Source organism: Helianthus annuus, chromosome 10 (assembly GCF_002127325.2).
Source record: "Helianthus annuus cultivar XRQ/B chromosome 10, HanXRQr2.0-SUNRISE, whole genome shotgun sequence".
NCBI lineage: Eukaryota > Viridiplantae > Streptophyta > Magnoliopsida > Asterales > Asteraceae > Helianthus > Helianthus annuus.
Window position 1 is genome coordinate 59547948 of NC_035442.2, and position 26048 is coordinate 59573995.

Consider the following 26048-nt stretch of genomic DNA (forward strand, 5'->3'; position numbering starts at 1 on the left):
CGCGTCCACGTAATAAAATTGGTGTTATTTACTGAAATGCCACCGCGCCAATCTAGTCCATAGATTGTTTTGATCGGACGATCAATAAGCGCTCTCACCGTTCTCACATTTTCTACCGTTTTCTCTAAATCCTGACCATATATATATATATACATATATATATATATATATATATATATATATGGCCCAACACTTCATATGTCCTGTATATTATCAATAGAGTAAATTACAAGTTTTGTCCTTTATGTTTGTACCATATTGCAGGCGGTGTCCTTTACCTTTAAATTTGACGAGCTTTGTACTTAATGTTTCAAAATCCTGCACGTTATGTCCTTTAGCCCTAACTGAGTCAGTTTTTTTTGTTAAATATGTTCATGTGCCTTGCACATGAGGGTATTCTTGTCATTTACCTCTCAAAGGACTATTGAGTAAATAACTTATCTTAAGGGACTAAATGTGTAAAAATATTAAAGAATAAGGTATTAATTAAAAACTCACACTCTCTCTTCTCTCTCTTCTTTATCTCTGCTATCTATCTTCTTCATGCCCGTTAATCAAACCCTAATCACCCCCGATCTTACAATCGCTTTCAATATGGGAAACACCCACAATCCCTACAACTCCCACTACCACCACCAACAACCACCGGCAATCTCTACGCCGTCGTCTCAACCCAATTCCGGCAAGTTCGACTCGTCTGAGCTCGCTGGCGATGAGCCGGCTAGAACCCTTAAGGCCCCTCCGGTTCGAGGTTCGTACACAGATGATCAGCGGCCTCCACAGGAGAAAAAGGCTCTCACTTTGTTCCCAGTTGGGGATGATTGAATTTGGGTAATTGTTTTTGGATCTGAGATAGAAAAGGTTTTTTAATCTGAATAAGCTATTTTTGGATCCGAGATAGATCCTCAACCTCATCCTGATTGCCATAAACATATTCAATTGGATTTTCATCTATATCAAATTCTCAGTCGTCAATAGATGGAGCTACACGAGAACCAAATCTTGATTTATTAGAAGGTAGTCTTTTTTCCGTTTCTAAGATGATGCTTTTATCGGTATCCACTGTATCAGATGTAGCTAGCTATGGGTACCGAAATATTGACTTTTATATCAGTTTCTTGATCAAGATCCATCTTTCTAGCAACTGAAGCACTATGTTTCCTGTAACTACTTTTCGGAGGGCTTCTACTTTGTGTTGTAGTTGGAGATGAACATTTGATTAATGGGTATGATGAATGTTGTAGTTGGAGATGAACATTTGATTAATGGGTATGAAGAAGAAAGATAGTAGAGATGAAGAAGAGAGAGAGAAGAGAGAGGGTGAGTTTTTAATTAATATTTTATTCTTTAATATTTTTACACATTTAGTCCCTGAATATAAGTTATTTACTCAATAGTCTCTTGAGAGGTAAAATGTCAAGAATACCCTCATGTGCAAGGCACATGACCATATTTAACAAAAAAAATTTGACTGAGTTAGGGCTAAAGGACATAACGTGCATGATTTTAAAACATTAAGGACAAAACTCGTCAAATTTAAAGGTAAAGGACATCGTCTGCAATTTGATACAAACATAAAGGACAAAACTTGTAATTTACTCTTATCAATATAACATATTATCCATTTTTTCAAACTTTAAAACAAACATCAAAATATGTTATAATCACAAGGTTGATTGTTTTGTTCGTCTCACACGAGGGTTAAACATTTATATATAGTTGTAGAAATACATAACTAAATAACTAAGGGACTGTTTGGTAGCCTCTGAATGGTCATTAAGAGGCTACCTCTTAATGGAACCATTAAGAATTTTACCAATGAGAAGGTAGAAGAATGTGACATGTGATGATTTACCATTCAGAGGTTACCTCTTAACCATTCAGACTTGAGGTTACCTCTTATTCATTCAGATGTTTTAAACCATTAAGAGGTAGCATCTGAATGGTCATGAAGAGGCTACCAAACAGCCCCTAAGTATTATAGGTGTGTGGTTAAACCTTCCCAAAAGACTCATTTGACTTGACGCGTACACTCGCCTCGATCTATGCGTTGACCCAAGTTTGACTGTACTTTGACCATGCATTGACCCAAGTTTGACTGTACTTTGACCGGTTGACCCAACTACAATGAATCATCAAATCCTCTTCTAACACCATGAGTCCACCATCGTTGACCATCACCACCGTGACTATTCTCCGAAACGGTGTCTGGAAAATTTCATGAAGAAAGTGTTTTGTATGGACTCTACAGGTCGTTAGGAGTCCAAAGAAACATTATTTGTTAAAATTGAATGATCGTAATTCGTTGGAATTTAGCCAGAGCATGAATCATCACCCAAATGCATATGGAGGCATAAAAACACCTGAACTAATCTCCAAAGAGAAATTTCAAAAACCACATCACGGGCTTTGTCGGAAAATATGTATCTCCACCACCACTCCATTTAAGCAAAAACTAACACCACCACATGAACTGGGACGTCAAAGTTAGTGGGGATAGGTGGTTTGTTTGCCAGAAACCGTCAGCGGTGACAACTTCGCCATGTCAGCCGCTGTCGGATTCATCTAGAGAGAGAGTAGGGAGGTAGAGAGACAATGGGTAAAGAGAAAATGCGGAGACGGAGAGAGAAAGTGAGATATTTATAATAAGTGGGTTTGAAGTGTGCTCCAAGCCCAGTATCCCATGCAAACTGCATCCTTTTGACCTCTACTTGCTACCGAATTCCGTTTCGACTGATAACTTGGTAATAAATTATTATACATATTAAAATAATCATTTACACTGCCAAAAAACTATATTTTGTCGTAAAGGGTTTAAACAACACGCACGTACGTGGTGCGCATTTAAATCGCGTACAACAAGTCGTTCTCGGATTTTCACTATTTAAACGATCCGATAATTATCATGAAATATTAAAAATTTATAGATGAGAAATAAATATCTACAATATTTATTATGGATAAAAATGAATTCCAATATATTTGATACGGTGCCGCCTACTTGCACGTTCTCAACATCGTGTAACAATTTCGTTCTTACAAATTTCGAGCTCGATCTTTTAAGTAGCAAACCAATAGTATACATATTTATACGTTCAAGAGTGAACACTAGTGTAGCTTGCGAACTGAGTGAACAATATATAGGATTAGGTTCAAGAGTGAACACTAGTGTAGCTTGCGAATTGAGTGAACTAATCCTGGCCATACACATGTGTAGATCAATAGCCAGGATTTGATATTGAAATACACTAGTGTATTTTACGATTTGATGATGAGATCCTGGCCATACACGTGTGTAGATCAATGGCCCGGATTTGTTCACTTAGTTCGCAAATACACTAGTTTTCACTCTAGAACCCCACTCACAATATATATTTGTATCATTTGAATTGTTTATCTTACATTAGTTCTTTAAAAGTTTAAACGTGTACCGGTAATCTTAAAAGTTACAAAAAGGGCTTTGCTGGGATTGTAAAGACCCAGTTACTCAAAATTAAGTGTAAAATGCATTAACATAACGAAAACATAATTAAATTTGTTCGGATGTTGACCCGAGTTTGTCGGTTGTCACAACCTATAAAAATAAATATTGACCGATGGCATGTTACACGTATAGGGGGACGGGATCAAGTGGTGCAATGGGAACACAAACCAAAGGATTAGCTCTAGGAATCGTTAGTCCCATACCCTCTTCCATATCAACTATAGTTTGATTCCCATTTTTCCCTGCCTTCCACTCAAAGCACTGAATCATTGCACCAAGGGTTGTGGGTACCGTGAGCAACGCTAGTGAAATCCCTGGACACATCCTTCTTCCAGTCGAAAATGGTATTAAGTGGAAGTGTTGTCCTCTCACATCCAACTTGTTTTCTTTAAATCTTTATGGCCTGAATTCAAGTGGGTTTTCCCAGTAGGTGGGGTCTCGACCCAGACTAAAGTTGTAGTGTTTGCTGGAATATGATATCCTCCAATAGCGCAATCTTGTGTTGATAATCCTTGAATTAGTGGGGCTGCAGGGTGCAACCGTAGTGATTCCATAACAATTGCTTGGAGGTATGGAAGGTTTGGTATGTCCGATTCTTGTACAAGCCTACTTTTTCCGACGACTTGGTCTATTTCTTCTACTGCTTTTTTCATTATGTTTGGATGGTTGGTGAGTTCTGCTAATGCCAATTCAGTTGTTATAGCAGAAGTGTCTGTTCCGGCATCAAATATATCCTGCAATGATATCCAGAGTCATCACGTTTTACTTGATACATATTCGAACCGTAAATTACATTAAAATATGATATGATGATGTTTATTACCTTAATGTAGGCTTTAATGTCCTCCCGGGTTAACTTTATCTCCCTGCTGTCATCTTCTGATATATCGAGTAAAATGTTGAGCAAATTTTTTTCTTCGTGTGTCTCCTGCTTTCTTGCCTCTTCAAGGTCCGTGATGATCTTTTCCATCAACACGTCAAATCTTCTATGAGTATTCATTGATTTCATTCCTAATCTCTGCAAATCTAGATTCTTAAAGAACCATATATAATCTGAAAGGTTAAATGTACCGGTAAGCTTCCCTGACTCGGTAATTATCTTTGTTAATTCCCCTAACCCTTCCTCTTCTCCTGAACTCCTCTTGCTCATAAACATTCTCGATATCACGTTGTTTGTCAACTTCATAAGCTCGCCTTCAAGTTGGACAGAGTTACCCTCTTTCGCCTTTTGTGATATATATTTTATGAAAAGGTTAAGTTTTTCTTGCCTAACTGGAAGGAGGAGATCCAGTGTTTTACCATTGAGGAGTTCTGACATGGTGATCTTCTTGAAGAACTTCCAGTAAGATCCATAATTAGTAAAGAGAATGCCTTTGTACCCATAGGACAAGCAGTTCACGGCTGAGTTATAGGGTCAATCAAGAAATGCGGCATAATGCGTTTTAAGGATTTCCTTTACTGTTTCTGGCATAGAAGCTATTGTATATGATTGTACGCTAGGGTTTGAGAGAAATATGAAAAATGTTATTGAATTAAGAATTGGTGAATAATAATATTCACATATGTTAACATATATAGTCGGCCGGTTATATTAGTAACCGCCATTACCTATATCTAAAGTTTATAAATACATTTAACATAACATATAACATATAATCATAACATATCTAGCTTAAATTATTCCTGCTAATACCCTCCCGTAAGCTAGATGGATGTGATGTGCAGAAGTCCCTTGAGACGAAGATATTCCTTAGGCTGCAGAGCTTTTGTTAGGATATCTGCAGCCTGTTCCTTTGTTGTGCAGAATCGGACTTCAACCTCATCGTTCTTGATTAGTTCTCGAATAAAATGACACTTGACTCTGATGTGCTTGCTCTTCCCGTGATACACTGGATCCTTTGCCAGACATATAGTTCACTTATTGTCACACAAGATTGTCGGAGGACAATCCATATGCATCTGCAGAGTATTAAGAATTCCTTTTATCCACAACGCTTGAAATCCGGCTAGTGATAAGGCTATATATTCAGCTTCCATTGATGATAGCGCCACAACCTTTTGTTTCTTTGATTGCCATGCTATTGCTCCTGATCCGAAATGAAATACGTATCCTGACGTGCTTTTGCTGTCATCTACACTTCCTGCATAATCGCTATCACTAAAACCCACTAACTTTCCTTTGCTTCCTTTCGAATAAACTATCCCATGATTCAACGTTCCTTTGATATATCTCAATATTCTTTTCCCTGCTTCCCATTGATTCCGTTTTGGTCTTTTCATAAACTGACTGATCTTGTTTACCGCGAACATAATATCAGGTCTTGTATTAGTCAGGTACATTAGTGATCCGACCAAACTCCGATACAAGTTCTGATTTATCTCTTCACCGGGATCATTCTTAGATAACTGAAGTCCATATTCCATTGGAGTTCAGATTTCATGACATCCTTCCATATTAAATTTCTTCAACACATTCTTACTATATTTCTTTTGTGTTAAGCTGATATTTCCATTGTCATAGTTAACTTCCATGCCAAGAAAATAGTGAGGAATTCCTAAATCAGTCATTTCGAATTCCTTTTTCATTGAGTTCTTTAATTGTTCTATCATCTCCATAGAATCACTAGCTAATATCAAATCATCCACATACAAGCAGACTACCATTCGGGTATCATTAGTGATCTTAATGAACAGTGTGTGTTCATATACACTTTTTACGAACCCACATGATCTAAAATACCCATCAATCCTGCTATACCAAACTCTCGGAGCTTGTTTTAAACCGTATAAAGCCTTTCTTAAATGGCAAACCTTTTGTTCTTCTCCTTTCTTGATATAACCTTCGGGTTGTTCTATGTATACTTGTTCTTTTAAGTTTCCATTCAAGAAGGCCGTTTTTACATCCATTTGATGTAAATGCCATCCATAACATGCTGCTAGTGCTAGAACAATTCTAATTGTATCGAATCTAATTACCAGAGCAAAGACTTCTTGATAGTCAACTCCATATTTCTGATTATAACCCTTGGCCACTAAACGTGCTTTATTGTTACTTACCTTTCCATGCTCATCATACTTTGTTTTGTATATCCACTTCATTCTAATAGGTTTCTGATCCTTCGGAGGGTTTACCAGTTCCCAGGTTCCATTCTTGTGTATTGATTGTATTTCTCTATCCATCGCATCTCTCCACTTTCTGTCTTTGTAAGCTTCACTATAAGAAATAGGATCTGCATCGGCATATAATACAAAGTTTGCCACATTACTTGTAGCCGTTTGATTCCTTTCATACAACTGGTCCACTTGAGCTTCAGTGAGAGGTTGTGAATTCTGATAGATCTCTGATATGCTTCGAGTTCTCAGCTCTTTATTTTCAGAGGATGACGATGATTCTGCCTCTTCTTGATGACTATTCTGATCTTCTGACTCTTCGCTGCTAGGGGCATTTTCTGCTTGTTGATCATTCTCTGCTTCTATATTTGCATGTGAGACATTATCACCTAGATCTTTATCTTCTTCACTCGGGTAATTTAACCGTATGTACGTGGAGTCTTTACTTGCTGAACTGTCACCCCACTCTTGATTTTCATCGAACACCACATCCCTACTAATGATAGTTTTGTTAGTTGCTGTGTTATACAGTTTCTATGCCTTGCTATGCTCACTATAACCCACAAATATTGTCTTCTCTGCCTTTGCATCTAACTTTCCACGATGCTGTTTTGGGATATGAGCATAGGCAACACATCCAAAAACTCGTAGGTGATCGACGCTCGGTTTGTTTCCACTCCATGCTTCTTGTGGAGTCTTATTTGGTACACTCTTAGTGCCGGCTCGATTCAACAAGTATGCAGCACATGCCACAGCTTCTGCCCAATATGAATGTGATAAGTTTTTCATTTTAAGCATGCTTCTACTGAGTTCCATGAGGGTTCTATTTTTTCGTTCGGCTTGTGGTGTGTAACTAGTGGTTAACTGATGACGAATCCCATTATCTTTCAAGAAAGCTTGAAATTCATTGTGTAACACCCTGAAAACAGATTTGGTAATTAAACTATGTTATTACTAAAAGACGGGTAAATTACCGTTACGGGTGAAAGTAACCCGGTGAATATTAGAATTTTTAAATAAATAAGCCTAATATTAAATAAAAGCTGAACGAAAGCTTTTGGGAAAATAGAGTTTATCGAAGCCCGAGTTAACGAGACTTAAAATAAATAACTTGTAGATTTCCCGAACCCACTAGTTTAACTAGGAATGTTTAACCTAGTTAATAATTGGGAATATTATTAGAAAAAAAGTAGGTTGTGGCCTACTTAATAACGAACCAAACACGAGGGGTTAAAATGGGATAACTTAACAAAGTTATTTAATAAAAGAAAATCAAAATAAAACACACACTTGAAGTGTGTGTTCTGGATCGAGCTCAGGGGGCTCCCAAGGAGCCAAAACCCTAATCCACATATATGTATCAAATTGAAGGTCCAAATGATGCACAAATTCGCAACCGAACATGGATTAATGATCATCCAAGCTAGGGGATCATAAGGTATGTAAAATCTTGTTGATTGGTGAAGTTGTAAAAATTTGATAATCATCCTAATCGCGAATTAGGCATGAATTAGAGAAGCCATGGCTAGATTAGTGATGTATACTTGCTTTGGAACGAAACCCTAAGTGAAAATCATACATAACATGCTATGAATTGGAGGATTTGATGAATTAACACACTTAGATAAGTGGTTTTTAATGTTATGATGAAATTGATGATATAACTATGCTTAGAATCAACATGCATGATAACGAATAGAAGATGTTTGATTAAACCATGTATTTGGGTACAAGATCATACTTCTCACGAAATGGGTTTTGTATGATATAAAAGAATTGATGTTAAGATCGTGATATAGATGCTTGAAATCATGTAACCTAGTAGTTAGTGTGTAAAATTTGATTTCGTTAAGAGTTTGGATGAAATGCCTAAGCGAAATCCAATAAACCAAATGTGCATTGAATAAGTTGATAAGTCGATTGACTTTAAAACGTCAAACCGACCAAGTATATGATCGAATGATAAATTTGATATAAGAAGCGTATGATGGAATAGTCGTAAATGATTATGACTAACCTAACCATCTTACAATTACAAAGATAATTTGACGCTTGGCAAGCTAGGTGAAAGCTTGGGGAAGGAAGCGGGTCAAACGAATCAAGAATGAAGGAAAAGCGTAATTCAGATGCAAGATAAGTATATCTTACACTACTCTTGAATTATAGAATAATCTCTCATAGTTAATGAAGGGCCAAAATGGACCAAAACGCCCTTATAAGTTAAACTGAGCAAACAACCCTTAAAGGTTGTTTGGAAACAAGTTTCATGATTAGATAAATACTTAGAATAAGTATAGAAGCTGAAGGAGGTAATATGTTAGTCAAATGGCACTATTTGAGTCTTTGCCGTAAAATAATGATTCGAGAGGTAAAATTTGGTTTATATAGATCACCACATTAAACCCACCATAAATATAGTTGTGGTGGAAGATTATATGATGAGAAATGTGGTGATGGAATGCTAGAAGCAATCGAAAGCGATTTTAGGCTTGAAAGTGCTTAAATGCCCTTAACGGGTCATAATAAGCACTTAAACGTAAACGGGTTTTTAATTTGTGAGAAACTCGTGATTTGAGATTAATATGATAGGAGATATTGAACTTATGAATTTCATGAGTTTAAAGATCAAATAAACATGTTTGTATGATAAAATCATGAACGGGTCAAAATTTAGTAAAAAGGGTAGTAAGCCGAAGACTTATAAGTCTGAAATTTTGTTAGTCAGGATGTCGGATTTTAACTCCATGAGATGGAGAATTAAATTACGGTCACATAGGAAAAAGAATCGCGTAAAATGGACATGTATAGTGAAAGTTATGCAAGTTCTAAGTTAATATTTGGTGAATTTTCGTAGCTAGGCAAAGTGCAGCAACAATAAAGGAACTTGCTGTCAAAAAAGGGGCTAGGTGGGGCGTCTAGCCCCTAGGTGGGGCGTCTAGCCCCCCCTGAATCCTAAAATTGTTTAATTTGTTTGTTTGACCCACATAACTTGTTTAAACTTGTTATTTAACTATCAAAACTAACTTTTAAGTTGGTTTTGATCATAGGTGAATGTCAATAGTGACCGGATGAAGATCAAGCTCGATGAGGAACCGAACACGATAAAATACAAGCTTCCGCGCGGCGTTTTGTTGTATTTTTAAACGACGAATTCAATTACATTAAGTTGTATATTCTTTTAGATTGTAAAAGTTTTAACTAACCTTATTAATCAAAATTACATGTTTGTTTTTGTAAACTATACGAAAACCGTAAAATAATAACAAGGATGTTACAAGTTGGTATCAGAGCTCCAGGTTAAAAGAGTAAAGCGTGTTCGGTTCGAGGCTTGATCGCAAATCCGGTAAGTACATGTATGTTAATAATTTAGCATGCTAAAGTGTTGTAAACAACACATATGGTTATCGTGTAATACACGTTACAGCAATAAAAACGATATAGAGTAGATATAGTCAACGAAATTACACGCGTTGATGCGTATAGTAGAAAAGCCTTGTATTATAATACGGGCATCCATTAATGTCGAAATTACTAACTGTTGTAAATGTTTTAGTTGAAGGACACTCGCATATGAAGATAGCGAGAGTCTAACAAATTGCGGATTTGTCATAGGAACAGTCCAAAGAGTATGCTCATCAAGGACCTAAATCGCGTAGCGACGGCGAACAAGGCTACTGGCAAGAGAAGTCCGTTAGGGCAAGCATTACCAGGTGCACATTTTAAATTTAATTGCACAAATAGTAATATGCAACAAATACATAGAGATTGAAAGTTGCATATGTAGATTAAAAACTTGGAAAAACCCGAATAGAAAATCTATCCGGGATATTGTTTTCAAGAGAACTAAATAGAGGTGTTACTTACATGGGGCGTGATGTGAAAGTTATAAAAGGGTCATGTATGTCATGTGTTGATCACTTACTCTGGCCAAGTAGGTAGTGAACACATGATACCTTGAACTTTTTATGATGGACACGCTTAGACCCGATGTAGTAAGGACGGGGTGAGTGGGACAAATTAAAAAGTACCCAAATGAATCAGATAAGCAAAATATTTGATCATAATGTAAACGCACAGCCGAGTGACGGAAGCGTATTATATTAGGATAATGAGACCGAGAGAAGGGACAAAGAAACATGTAAAACGATTAAGGTACACATTTGGGAGGGGGTGTACTTACACTCGAACCCGGAAAATGCAAACTTGTACTTACACTCGAACCCAAATAATATAAACATGTAGAATGATCAAGATATGCATTGGGAGGGAGTGTACTTACACTCGAACCCGGAAAATGCGAATATGTCTCTAAACGGGTCGTTTTTGTAAAACGTCAAACTCGAGGACAAAGTCGGAATATAAAAATGAAGCGAGGTCTTAATGCATACCGGGAGGGTTGCAATAATAATGACTTCGGTAAAACACCCGGTTGATTGGTAAGAATTAAACACATGCGTAGACCGAGAAACGGGAACTCGGATGGAAAGTTAAAAGACTCGGGTTTTGGGTCATAACTAAAAGATACAAGATAATGTAAATAGAAATTGTGAATAAATTATGTTCAACTATTTTAAAGTTGAACGGGTCGAATATAATATCATGTCGGACGTCATGAGTAAACACAAGCGGGATAATAGTAGCGTTAAAAGCAAAAGAATAATGAGCCTGGTAATGGGACATAATCAAATACGGATGTATGTAAACTGGATAATGGTGAGCATAAGATAAACCGACGTATAAATGACATGAGAAGTCATAAAGTCGAAAAAATTGTCCGAAAGGAAACGAATGCAGGGCGAAAATACCAGGGCGAAAATAAATGATTTTAAACAAAAACAGAATGCCTTGACACCAAACATGTATTTTAAGAATGACATGAGTAAGGAATGATCTACGGGATCAACCTAACCTTTGTGGTTATAAACAATGGAAAAGGTCTACGAGACTAAAACGACCCACGAGTCATGACTAGAAAGAAAAAGATTATAAGGACCTCGCCTTAAAGAGGTGAAAGTCTAATAAAATAGCCCATAAGGCTAAGTGATAAAACCTACGGGTTAATTAGAAAAAGCGAGGGAATCAATTGAGAATCCTCGCATAAAACAAAGACTGTAAAAGAATAAATTTTGGACTGTCAATGTCCCGGTATGGATAATTGACAAAAGTTAAAGAGAAGATGCTAAACTAAAACTTCGGTTTTGGTAAGAAATAACGTTTTTACGAATATGAATTCTGATAGACGTATAAATAGTAAGCACGAAAGATATAAGTCCTGACACTGATAGGTGCAAGACGATATATTCGAAAAGTGATATTCTTGAAAAAAAAAGCTGATATAAAATTTGGCATGGCGTGACGTGATCACGGTTAAGAAGTGTAATGTGAAGTATAATCACATTAGAGCCGAGCGATGAATATTGCTAAGTTAATTAAACTAGTGGAAATAACGAGATTACGTTATTTTAAGTTGCATTATGCCGTATGAGATACGTAGATGATTAATAACCAAAAAGACATTACCATACTTTTCTGGTAAAAACTATCAATTGGTTAAAATATGAGCAATGCTCAACTGATTATCGAGAGCAAATGTAAGGAGTTAAACTCGATAAATTATGTAAGAAAAGGTTTCGAGGACGAAACCTCTTTAAGGGGGTAGACTTGTAACACCCCAAAAACAGATTTGGTAATTAAACTATGTTAGTACTAAAAGACGGGTAAATTACCGTTAGGGGTGAAAGTAACCCGGTGAATATTAGGATTTTTAAATAAATAAGCCTAATATTAAATAAAATCTGAACGAAAGCTTTTGGGAAAATAGAGTTTATCGAAGCCCGAGTTAACGAGACTTAAAATAAACTAACTTGTAGATTTCCCGAACCCACTAGTTTAACTAGGAATGTTTAACCTAGTTAACAAATGGGAATATTATTAGAAATAAAGTAGGTTGTGGCCTACTTAATAACGAACCAAACACGAGGGGTTAAAATAGGATAACTTAACAAAGTTATTTAATAAAAGAAAATCAAAATAAAACACACACTTGAAGTGTGTGTTCTGGATCGAGCTCAGAGGGCTCCCAAGGAGCCAAAACCCTAATCCACATATATGTATCAAATTGAAGGTCCAAATGATGCACAAATTCACAACCGAACATGGATTAATGATCACCCAAGCTATGGGATCATAAGGTATATAAAATCTTGTTGATTGGTGAAGTTGTAAAAATTTGATAATCATCCTAATCGCGAATTAGGCATGAATTAGAGAAGCTATGGCTAGATGAGTGATGTATACTTGCTTAGGAATGAAACCCTAAGTGAAAATCATACATAACATGCTATGAATTGGAGGATTTAATGAATTAACACACTTAGATAAGTGGGTTTTAATGTTATGATGAAATTGATGATATAACTATGCTTAGAATCAACATGCATGATAACGAATAGAAGGTGTTTGATTAAACCATGAATTTGGGTACAAGATCATACTTCTCACGAAATGGGTTTTGTATGATATAAAAGAATTGATGTTAAGATCGTGATATAGACGCTTGAAATCATGTAACCTAGTAGTTAGTGTGTAAAATTTGATTTCGTTAAGAGTTCGGCTGAAATGCCTAAGCGAAATCCAATAAACCAAATGTGCATTGAATAAGTTGATAAGTCGATTGACTTTAAAACGTCAAACCGACCAAGTATATGATCGAATGATAAATTTGATATAAGAAGCGTATGATGGAATAGTCGTAAATGATTATGACTAACCTAACCATCTTACAATTATAATGATAGTTTGACGCTTGGCAAGCTAGGTGAAAGCTTGGGGAAGGAAGCGGGTCAAACGAATCAAGAATGAAGGAAAAGCGTAATTCAGATGCAAGATAAGTATATCTTACACTACTCTTGAATTATAGAATAATCTCTCATAGTTAATGAAGGGCCAAAATGGACCAAAACGCCCTTATAAGTTAAACTGAGCAAACAACCCTTAAAGGTTGTTTGGAAACAAGTTTCATGATTAGATAAATACTTAGAATAAGTATAGAAGCTGAAGGAGGTAAAATGTTAGTCAAATGGCACTATTTGAGTCTTTGCCGTAAAATAATGATTCGAGAGGTAAAATTTGGTTTATATAGATCACCACATTAAACCCACCATAAATATAGTTGTGGTGGAAGATTATATGATGAGAAATGTGGTGATGGAATGCTAGAAGCAATCGAAAGCGATTTTAGGTTTGAAAGTGCTTAAATGCCCTTAACGGGTCATAATAAGCACTTAAACGTAAACGGGTTTTTAATTTGTGAGAAACTCGTGATTTGAGATTAATATGATAGGAGATATTGAACTCATGAATTTCATGAGTTTAAAGATCAAATAAACATGTTTGTGTGATAAAATCATGAACGGGTCAAAATTTAGTAAAAAGGGTAGTAAGCCGAAGACTTATAAGTCTGAAATTTTGTTAGTCAGGATGTCGGATTTTAACTCCATGAGATGGAGAATTAAATTACGGTCACATAGGAAAAAGAATCGCGTAAAATGGACTTGTATAGTGAAAGTTAAGAAAGTTGTAAGTTAATATTTGGTGAATTTTCGTAGCTGGGCAAAGTGGAGCAACAATAAAGGAACTTGCTGTCAAAAAAGGGGCTAGGTGAGGCGTCTAGCCCCTAGGTGGGGCGTCTAGCCCCCCCACCTGAATCCTAAAATTGTTTAATTTTGTTTGTTTGACCCGCATAACTTGTTTAAACTTGTTATTTAACTATCAAAAATAACTTTCAAGTTGGTTTTGATCATAGGTGAATGTCAAGAGTGCCCGGATGAAGATCAAGCTCGATGAGGAACCGAACACGATAAAATACAAGCTTCCGCGCGGCGTTTCGTTGTATTTTTAAACGACGAATTCAATTACATTAAGTTGTATATTCGTTTAGATTGTAAATTTTTTAACTAACCTTATTAATCAATATTACATGTTTGTTTTCGTAAACTATACGAAAACCGTAAAATAATAACAAGGATGTTACACATTGCTACAATATTCTCCTCCTCTATCGGTTCGCAGTGTCTTTATTGTAGAATCGACTTGATTCTCAACAATCTTCTTGAAGTTCTTGAAAAAACTTAGTGCTTCCGATTTTAGTTTCAGAAAATACACCCAGGTTTTCCTTGAGAAATCATCTATGAACGTGACGAAATATATGCAGCCTCCTATTGACGTTGTTCTCATTAGTCCACACATATCAGAGTGAATAAGTTGCAATAGTTTATCTGCATGCCACATTGCTTGCTTGGGAATGGGTTTTCTTGCATTTTTCCCAAACATACATCCTTCACACACGTTGTTTATTGACCTGGGTATCTTTGGTAATCCTTTCACTGTTTCGTTTGTTCCCATGCTATATAATGTGTCAAAACTTAGATGTCCAAATCGTCGATGCCATAGAGTAGTCATGTCTTGTGTCATGACGTTACAGACTCTAGGTGTTAGATCGTGGTTCAGATTCAAAGGAAACATCTTGTTCCCTGTCATCTTGATTGAACCGATACATGCACCTGTTGGATCTCTAATGACACATTCTTGATCAGCAAATTTCACTTCATAACCTTTTTTTACTAGTTGTCATACATTTAAGAGATTATGCTTTAAGCCTTACACATAAAATATATTCGGAACCTTCTTATCTAAACCCTTTACTTTGATTGTGACATCACCGCATCCTAGTACCTCTAGTTTCTTATTGTCTCCAGTTCTCACTTCCCTTCTTTCTGATTCATCTAGTGTAATGAATAAACTCTTATTTCCCGTCATGTGATTGCTACATCCGTTATCTAAGTACCAACAATCCTCTTTTGTAACTTCTTCTATGTTAAATATCATAAACATTGTCGTTTCATCACATCTCTCTTCAGATTCATCTTCATGTAAGAGTGCACTCTCACCCCTGTTGTTCGTGTCTCTTTGTTGACAGAACATTGCCGTATGCCCTAATTTCTGGCAATTATAACACCGTATCGATCCATTAAATCTTCCTCTTCCTCTACCTCGTCCTCTGTTAATGAAGTCAGATCTGTTTTGTCTTGATCGTTCAGAATTATTACTTTATACTTGGAATCCTTGTTCTATCGGGGCATCATAATATTGTTTCAATCTTAATTCGTGTGATTGAAGGATGCCTAGTAATTCCTCTGTAGATATTGCATTTAAATCTTTTAATTGTAGGATCGGTTTGCCGACCAAACGAGTCGTTCAGAAGAGTGCTCAGACAGAATCAGAGGCGGAATTCATTGATTCGGTCTTCGTTTAGCTTGGATTCACTATTAACTGTCTATTTTATTGAAAACAAGCAGTTTACAACTCGATAGACACTTCGGCAGCACTTCGGCTCACCGGGACTAATTTTCTATGAAATGACTAGACCTAACACCTATTTATAGACTTGTAATTCCGTTTGAACATGTCTCAAATGAAATTAACTTTACAAACGAAACTAAAGTACAAACGAGAATACACTTTCATGCGGAATTAGGTGGTTAATTCCGTGCGGAATTAGCTTTAACCCTAATGTTGCTGTTTTCTCGTAAAACGTGCCATGGTCTGTCAGTTCTGATCAAAGACTCGAACGAAGATGAAGTCGACATACAACCGCACCAACAGACTCCCCCTTGAATGTTGACGGAATCTTCAGTAAGAGTCTTCAACAAGAAGACTCTTCAATCTTGATCGGTCTGTTTGAATGATGTTCCAGGATCTATCTCTTTGGCTCTAACCTCGTCAGACTCCCCCTCTCATCAAGCTGGGATCGCTGTCTGGAATTAGCTATCGCCTTGAGACTGAATCCTGGCTTTTACCTCTGTTTAAGCTCTTCACAGGTTCTGAATAAACTCCTGGCTCTTCGTAGCAACAGGATCAGAAACCTATCTTCCTCAATATCTCATGCACACATTTTCTTACCAAAACATAAGTTTTTACTTAAATCAATAAAAAAAACTTACTGGTAAAAACATTCACTGATAATAGTTACATCAAGTTCAAATTAACGACTTTGATTAACTAATTTTAACTTCTTTCTCAAAACCACAAATTTCTTCATTTCAAGCACATATTCCCAACCCAAAGTTCATCTTGTTTAGCACTTGAAATTTTGAAAATCTGCTCTTCAACATCAGTTGTCGAAAATCTTTTTGGATTTTTTCAAAACATGAACATAAATGCTAAAACAGAATTAAAATGCAGAAATGAAATATATACAAACAATATTTTTGTGAGTTTTGTGTTAGGGAATCATATCAGCTATTTGACAAGTTACAAGTACCGTTAAGCTTTTATTTCATTGTCAGAATTAAACAATTTGCTTAGATTGCCGATATATTGATCCTCTTAAATTTTCACACAAATTTCAATTTGTTCAGGATATGCATTTAGTATTTTAAGATCTTGACTTATATGTGTAGGAGCGTTTGTTGACCTAAATGAGTCGTTCAGAGGCTTTCTCCTTGGTTTCAGGTGTGGAATAACAAGAAACTAAGGTAGAAATAGCACGCAGATCACTTTAACTACTTGTTTTATTGATTTGACACTGATTACACTTCAAATCTCGCACCGGCAGCACTTCAGCACGATTTCACCAACCATTACAAATGAAATCGCTCATAGGCTATATATAGGCCACTGGGATCGCTTATTGGACAGGCCCAATAAGCGGTCCAGACATGTGACACTCGAGCGGTTCAACACTTGGACATTCGAGCGATCCATGATGTTTGACGTTCGAGCGGTCCAGCTATCATGTCCAAATGAGCGGATCCAATTAACTTGTCGTTCGAGCGGACCACACATATGTCCGTTCGAGCGAACCACACTTAATTGGACCTAAATGTTACACGTTTTCTCGTTTTCCGTACATTATACAATCCGTCCTATTCTAAGACTCGAACGAAGATGTAGTCGACAGACAACTGCACCGACAGACTCCCCCTTGAATGTTGACGGAATCTTCAGTGAGAGTCTTCAACATGACATTCTCGGATATTGTTCGGTCTTCTTCAAGAATTCTGCCTGGATCTTTCTTTGGCTATAACTTTCGTCAGACTCCCCCTATCATCCTGCTAGGATTGTTGTCTGGGATTTGTTACCACCATAGAAATCATCTCCTGACTTTTCTCTGTTCAGCTCATCATCTGCATCATCTGCATACATCTCAAACACTCTATCACAAACAAATAAAGTTGTGATTCAACTTAATGAATCAACTAAACATTTGAGAATTTTTACAATTATACACAGATCACAAATTTGAAACATTTCAATTTCTGATTCAACCTAATGAATCATTTTATGCATTTCAAACCACTTAACCAACCTGTCTTTTCATCAAGTTTAGCCTTTGAGATTTTGAAAATCAGCTCTTCACCATCAGTTGTCGAAAATCTTTTTGGATTTTTCAAAATATGAAACGTAAATGCAAAGACAGAAATTTAAATGCAGAACAAACATATTTTTGTGAGATTGTGCAAGAGGATCATATCAGTTTTTAAGACACGTCACAAGCACCGTTAAGCTTCTAATCGTTTTAAGTTCTAAACGATTCACGTAGATTGACGATATAGTTGTCCTCTTAAATTTTCATACAATTTTCAATCTATTCAGGATACTATTTAAGTATTTTATGAACTTAGTTCAATTCATGTGTCCCACCTCTTGAATATACTCCCGTATCCAGAATCCCAATATTCAGTCTTACAGGTATGAATACTACAATGATATATGTACATAAATTAGGGGTTAAATGCGAGAACTGAGGGGTCTCAGGTCAGAACTTCCTTTCAGCAGAGAGATATCAGCTTCGACTTAGCAGTGTGTCCCCTTTAGAGGATCTTTTTAGCTACAACAGATGATTATCAATATTATTGTCTAATCAACTGAGGGCTTTATGCTATATTTCAAGCATTTTGCGGAAAGTATTAGCCAAGGACTAGGTCAGAACTACCGTTCAGCAGAAGTCCCGGAATAATACCCCAGACATCATAGTGTATAAACACCTAGTATATCAGAATACGAGACCTATCAAACGAGATTTCAGGGGTTACCTATATATCCAAGTAGTGTTCCCCACGAATTTCACAAGTTTGAAATTTTAGGTTTATATCCCGAATAAATCTACTAAATGTACAAAAACCTATCGTCACATCATCAGTGAGACCGTTTATCACATTTGACATTACATTTCTTTAGCGTGCTGTGATAGTCCACTGATTTACTATCATTTCCTCTTATTTCGCAACAAAACTCAGTTTTAATTTTTCAATGTTTTTGACATTTTCAAATTTTCTAATTTTTTAAAAATTTTTATCCCCCTAAAATCAAAATATGTTTCAATTTTGATTTTCTGGGAAAATTTGAAACAAACTGTACAAACTTGACAACTTGATGAGAATCACTTCAATTCTCCATCCACTTGGCGTAACAATCAGAACTCCCCCTCACAACAAACTATTTTCCCATTGTGATTTCAAAACACTTAAGTTTGTTTTAATCAAAATGCTTTTTCCAGAAAATATAAGTTCGTTTACCAAACATTTTAGGTACAAGTTAATAGGAAAATCCAAGTACAAGTTAATGTCCTTGATTTACCATTTGCAGTTCAGAATCCTCTGTACCACTTGCAAAACATAAACTCATCTAATACCTCTTGTAAGAAAAACACATACAAACCTTTTACCGTTTGTATGATTGACGTTACCGAATAAAGTTTTAAGAAAAAAAAATGCCGATTCATGATCCACGATACCATCTTGGGATCTCCGGCAATTCCTGCAAAATCTCAAATACTGATTTAGAAAGATGCCGATACATGCTCCACTCTTTACCAACCTGGGAGCTCCGGCAAGTCAGGTTTTTTTTTATTTGAATAGTTTCACCCAAGCCTGACCAGCCTTGGGTGATTTTGAATTCTTATTCAACAATGGTGGAAAGTTTTTCTCATCCATTGTTAAACTAGAATTCTCGACCTTTACCTCAACACATGGCTCCTCTACCTTTGACAAACCAGAATCATTGCCTGACATAGGCTTGTCTGACTTTGATAAGTCAGATTCATCGCCTGAAGGTTGCTTGTCTGACTTCGGCACATCAGATTCATCGCCGACCTTTTCCTTCTTCTTCTCCTCTTTTGTCCCCAAATTTGTATCCGATGAATTCTTTTTGCTAATCTTTGCAGATGAGGGAGTAGATTCATCAGAACTTTTATTCTTTCCAACGGATGAACCCGAGGACAAAATTCTCTCTAAATACACTCTTGCCTTCTTTCTCTTTTTCCTCAGTCGGTCTTTCTGCCCCTGAGAAAGCTTCACTTTTGTTTCTTGAACTTTAGGTTCTTTGACCTTCTGTTCTTTGACGTTTTGGCTCGAAACTTTCAATTCTTTGGGCTTGACAACGACTGGTTTCTTCTTTGCCATTTTCTGAGAATTGGCCCTCAATCTGTCATTCGATCTTCTTGGACAATCTCTGGCAATGTGACCTTTGATATTGCAATTATAGCACCTCCTGGTCTCATAAATCCAGTACTGGCAGTTAACAGCAATATGCCCCTGATAGCCGCAGCTGTAGCACATTCTGTTATCATACCAGTTACCACCGTTGTTCCAAATATTCAAGTCGTAACACTGTTTGGCCTGGTGGTATTTCTTCCTCACATTTGCTGGATTTGACGCTTTAGCACTGTGGTCTGACCTGCACCACTTATTACCAACAAATTTTGAATTTTCATTTTTTATTTTTTGTAATTTTTCATTGCAATTGGATGATCGATCTGATGAACTTTTATTATCTTTTTGAACATTTTTCAAATTTTTATCTTTTTGTTTTTGTTCCACTTTCTTCTTCAAAGGTTTTTGCTTAGAGCATTCTCCCTTTTCAGTCGATTGTAGAACAGTTTTCTGAAATTTTTCTTTTAATTTCAAAAACAATTTTTGTTTTTCTAATTTTTCATTTACATCATCAGATTTCTCATCGCAATCTTCAACTTTGACATTGTCAAAGTTTGTGACATTGTCACTTGTTGGAATAGAGTTGATTGGTTTTGGACAAGGAATATTCAACTTGTCAGATGAAGTCACAAAACCGATCAACTTCTTTTCAAGTTCTTCAATCTTGATCCTGGAATTCTCAGCTTCTTTCTCAAGCTGAGATATTTTTTCAAGATGAGATTTGATAGAATTTTCATTATCCATCTTTAAATTTTCAAGAACAGATTTTTCATTCATCAAAACTTTTATCTGTTCCTGAAATTTTGATTCATTTGCTTTCATATTCTTATTCTCTAGCTTGATACAGAAATCTTCATCTTCTGATGATTTATGTTTGCTTTCAAGCTCTTTTTCCAACTTTTTGATTTTCATTTGAGCATACTCACCTTCCTTTTCAAGTTTGATAATTTTCTGAAGATGGGAATTTATCATTTTCTGTTTTTCAATGTTGTTTTTACTGAACACATTTCTCCCATCTTCAAGAATTTTCATTTGCTCTTCAAATTCTTGATTTTTCAAAGTTAAACTGTTAAAACCATTTAACAGTTTGTCATTTTCTGTTTTTAGTTTCTCACAATTTTCATGTAACCAAAGAATCTGATTTTCAGCAGCGTGCTTCTCGTCTTTCAACTTTTTGACTTCAGATGCCAAACTTGCCATGTCTTTCACGAGTTTGTCATTATCAGTCTTGACGTTATTGCATTTTGAGCACATTGTTTCATTCTTCACCGATTCTTCAGCTTTTGGAGTTTCTTCTTCCTTTGCTATGAATGTACCTGCACAAAAAATTTTAACGAAATCAAGAGGATTTCCATTATTATCAATATAACAACCTCGTTTGAAATCGTATTTCAGCACATATTTTGCCCTGACACATTCAGCAACCCTTTTGTGCATCTCTTCAATCACATCTGAACTCAGATCTAGTACATTATTTTCCAAAACCTTGATCATTTCTTTCTTTTTCTTTCTGGTTTCAAGTTCATGAGCTTTAAGTTTGCTGATGAATTGATTTAGAGGTAGTTTTGAAAAATTTGAGTCCTCTCTTAAATTTTTCAAACATTCACCCCATTCAATCGGTAATGCATCTGCAAATTTCTCCAATTTCTCAACATTTGACGGATATATCTCATGATCTTTCAAATAATTCAGTAAAACACTATATCGGTCTTTAAGATCATCCAACGTTTCGTCTTTCAGACACACAAAATATTTAAACCTTTTTGCCCATCCATCTTTGCTCACTTTTCTATAACCCTCATCTAGAAATCCGTGATGCCAATCATTAAATCTTTCGAAATAATAGTTCTCCTGTTCATCAAACACCATTGCCATTTTTCGCAAAAACCCGATACGTATTTGTTGACAAATAAGCGAACCAAGGGTGACGGAAAAGCGGACCAATCAGCAATTTGACACAAAAACGGACCAGATAGGTTAAATGAGCGGACCAGATGATGATCAAATAAGCGGTCTGAATGAGCGAACCGGATGATCAAATAAGCGGTCCGTATGAGCGAACCGGACGGACTAATAAGCGGTCCAAACCTACCGTATGAGCGGTTCCAATCTATGGTCCAATAAGCGGTTCACAATTGTCCGTTCGAGCGGACTAGAATCTGTTCGAACGAGCGGATCAAAGATGTATGAAAGAGCGGTCCGGATGGTTCAAATTGTCACAAGAGCGGTCCAAACAGAATCCTATGAGCGGTCCAGTACCACTGTGAAATTACGAGCGGTCCAGAGATGTTCAGAAAAGCGGACACAATTCGGACATCATTTTGACCCACTTTTCCTTTGAATTTCGACACCAAACTTTCAAGGGTTTGTCTCTATACTATCGTGCACAATCCCTGAGATTTTGAGACAATTCCGACCGTTAAATCTTTCCGAACGAAGAAAAGAAGGTGTAGAAGTAAGAAAAAGTGATGAAATCCGGCTAATTTCTGCAGAGAACCTCCTCCTGAGCTCTGATACCAATTGTAGGAACGTTTGTTGACCTAAATGAGTCGTTCAGAGGCTTTCTCCTTGGTTTCAGGTGCGGAATAACAAGAAACTAAGGTAGAATTAGCACGCAGATCACTTTAACTACTTGTTTTATTGATTTGACACTGATTACACTTCAAATCTCGCACCGGCAGCACTTCGGCACGATTTCACCAACCATTACAAATGAAATCGCTCATAGGCTATATATAGGCCACTGGGATCGCTTATTGGACAGGCCCAATAAGCGGTCCAGACATGTGACACTCGAGCGGTTCAACACTTGGACATTCGAGCGATCCATGATGTTTGACGTTCGAGCGGTCCAGCTATCATGTCCAAATGAGCAGATCCAATTAACCTGTCGTTCGAGCGGACCACACATATGTCCGTTCGAGCGAACCACACTTAATTGGACCTAAATGTTACACGTTTTCTCGTTTTCCGTACATTATACAATCCGTCCTATTCTAAGACTCGAACGAAGATGTAGTCGACAGACAACCGCACCAACAATATGTGTGTACCATCTCAGAATATACTCCCGTATCCAGACAACTATATTCAGTCTTACAGGTTTGTGTACACTAATGATATCTGTTAAGGGGTAGATGTGAAACCGTGAGAGCTCAGGTCAGAACTTCCGTTCAGCAGAGATATGACGGTTCGACTTTAGGTGGGTCCCCTTTAGGAGATCTTTTCATTTCAACAGCACATGATTAACATTTTTCAATGTGTCATCATTTTTGTACTGAGGGTTGGCTTTAAGATTAAAGCAATTGCAAAGTATTATACGAGGACTAGGCTATTGCTTCCGCAAAATCAGAAGTCCTGGTATAATACCCAGATATCATCACGTACAAAGACCTAGTATGTCAGAAATAGCGTCTATCAAATAGGATTTCAGGGGTTACCTATATATCCGAGAGATGTTCTGTGACAACTCGTATTTCGAACCTATCTTTGTGCAACGCTATGTAATTACGTGAACTATATTAATTGAATGTTATGATTATACGTTGTGTGTATTGATTGGTTGTATAATAAACGAGCCTAAACGCACAAGACTCACCCGATCGCACAAGCCCATTTGGGCTACACTCTTGTATTCGGATCAAATGGGCAGCCCAAATGAGGGTTCGGCCCACTCTCTTATGCACATAACACTTAGGGTGTTAGTAACTATCTCACACTTTACCAAAACACTTTACACACCAAACCCTAGCTCTCTCCCTTCTCTCTAGAACTCGACGGCAACACACCTTCCCTATCAAAGATCTTTTCTGATTTGGATCAATCCTTGTTCACTCTCTTAACCGGTTAGTGTTTCATGTTATGTGTTTTATTCGGGTGATGTATTGTTATGTTGATTATATGTGATCGGTCATATATGTGTTTGAATCCGAATGATTTGGTTAGTAGTTGTGAACTATGAACCGTATGCTTGATGATATTATGGATGCCATGATTTATATGATAACGAGAATAGTTTGTGTGAATGATGATGCTCTAGTGAATCGGATGAGTATGGTGATGTTAATCGGCTAGCATGTCATGTTCTCAGATTGTTTACATAACGATTAGGATGAGTTAATTGTGTTGTCATAATCGGATGTATGTTAGCGATTCAAGATTCATGCTAATATGTTAAAGTGTTGAGATTATTGTTCTTGTTTGATTATGATAGAGTTCATAAGAAGTTTGAGATAAAAACCTTGTTTAATCAATTAAGGGATTGGTTAGGATCTGAAATCGTGTTAATTGATAAATGATAAATTTGGAAATCATTGAATGTTTGTAACTGATTGCATGAAATCCGGACATTTAAACAAATTGCACAAGACCGAATACACATGTGCAGTCGACCAAGATGATCCAGTCGCACAAGAGGTCCCCAGTCGCACAAGGCTGTTGGATCGCACAAGTTGTTATGTTTGCTTAATTGTTGGGCCGGGTATACATGTTGGGTTGGGCTAGTCCGATCGCACAACTCAAACGGATCGCACAAGCCATTCGGATCGCACAAGATATATTTATTTATTGGGCCGTATGTGTGTTGTATCGGGTTGTTAATTGGGCTGGATGTTTTACTGAATCGTACAACATGATGTGGGTCGCACAAGGTTGTGCCGACCGTACAACATGTTGGGCCGCCTGTTATTGGGCTTTACCTTTGGATCGTACAAGTATCAGATGTTATGGAATTGACTGCTAATATGTTTACGTGCACTGTGTGTTGCCATGATCGATATGTGTTAATCACCTGCTAGCTTATGTGATACTTATGTGCACTACTCGAAAACCAAAACCTGACTTGTATGGTATCTGCCGAGCAAACCAAGGTGAGTTCACACTCTTACCAAGGCATGGGATTCCCAGGGTCCGGAATGGGTTTGGAAGATTTCTTATACTTAAGTTAATATCGGGATTATGTACTTTGGGCCTCGGCAGAGGAAGGTTATTGATAGATACTGCTAGACTAGTGATACAAATACTTCTCTTCGCACACACGCCGGGAATGGATGCGATAATAGAACCAATCTTCGCACACATGCCTAGAATGGCTGCGAACCATACACTAAATTTCGCACACATGCCAGGTGGGCTGCGATAGAAATATACCTAGTCTAGAATTCTTGGGAAACTCCCACTAATCTTCGCACACATGCATAGAGGGCTGCGATACAAATGCATACGATACATGGATTACTAAACGAACATACGATTACAATACAATTACTATAACTGAACAAACCATTGTGAACTCGCTCAACTAGTTGTTGACTCTCTGTTACATGCCTTGCAGGACCTTAGGTACTCATGGAGCTTGCACGGGAGGCACAGTCGTTGTGGACATGGATCGTGGATGTTTTGATAAACACTTATGACTGTTGAAAACTTAATAATTACATTGAATTTTATGCTATGCTTCCGCTACTTAAACTATGCTATTTAACACCTTTCATATTGTGGGTTGATATACGCTTACGTTTATTATTACTTATTATGTTCGATATGATTGGTGGCTTGATCCTGGTCATGTCATGCTTCCAAGCGGTGGTACTCCGCGTGTGGATTTTTGGGGGTGTGACAGATTGGTATCAGAGCCATTGGTTATAGAGAACTTGGTTTTAATGATGGGAAAACGTTTTTATTAAAACCAGACTATAACCAGAACAGTGCTCTCAACGATCCACAACGACGCTTCGCTCCACGTGCAAGACTCAACATCCTAGGTAATATGGTTTATGTTTATATTGCCTACTTGCTAGACATAGAACTTTGCTCAGGGTATGCTTAGATACACATAACCACTATTGCTTGAGAACACTTGTGTGCTTACTCTCTTCTGTCATCGCACTTTTCGTGAACCTCTCTCTTACTTATGTTACCTTTGCTATGAACTCAAGCCCAGTTGACGTATTAACATGACT

The 26048-nt window shown here is 36.9% G+C and overlaps 1 protein-coding gene across 1 annotated transcript in view; it reads right to left on the bottom strand.

The window, feature by feature from the left end:
* Nucleotides 1-3604: 3604 nt before the first annotated feature.
* The window catches only part of LOC110881512 (cytochrome P450 93A3), a 35187-nt gene continuing 12743 nt past the window's right edge, over nt 3605-26048 (bottom strand). The window contains 3 exon segments of the mRNA XM_035978576.1: nt 3605-3936; nt 3939-4218; nt 4308-4960. Coding sequence (XP_035834469.1) covers nt 3605-3936; nt 3939-4218; nt 4308-4960 — 1265 coding nt within the window.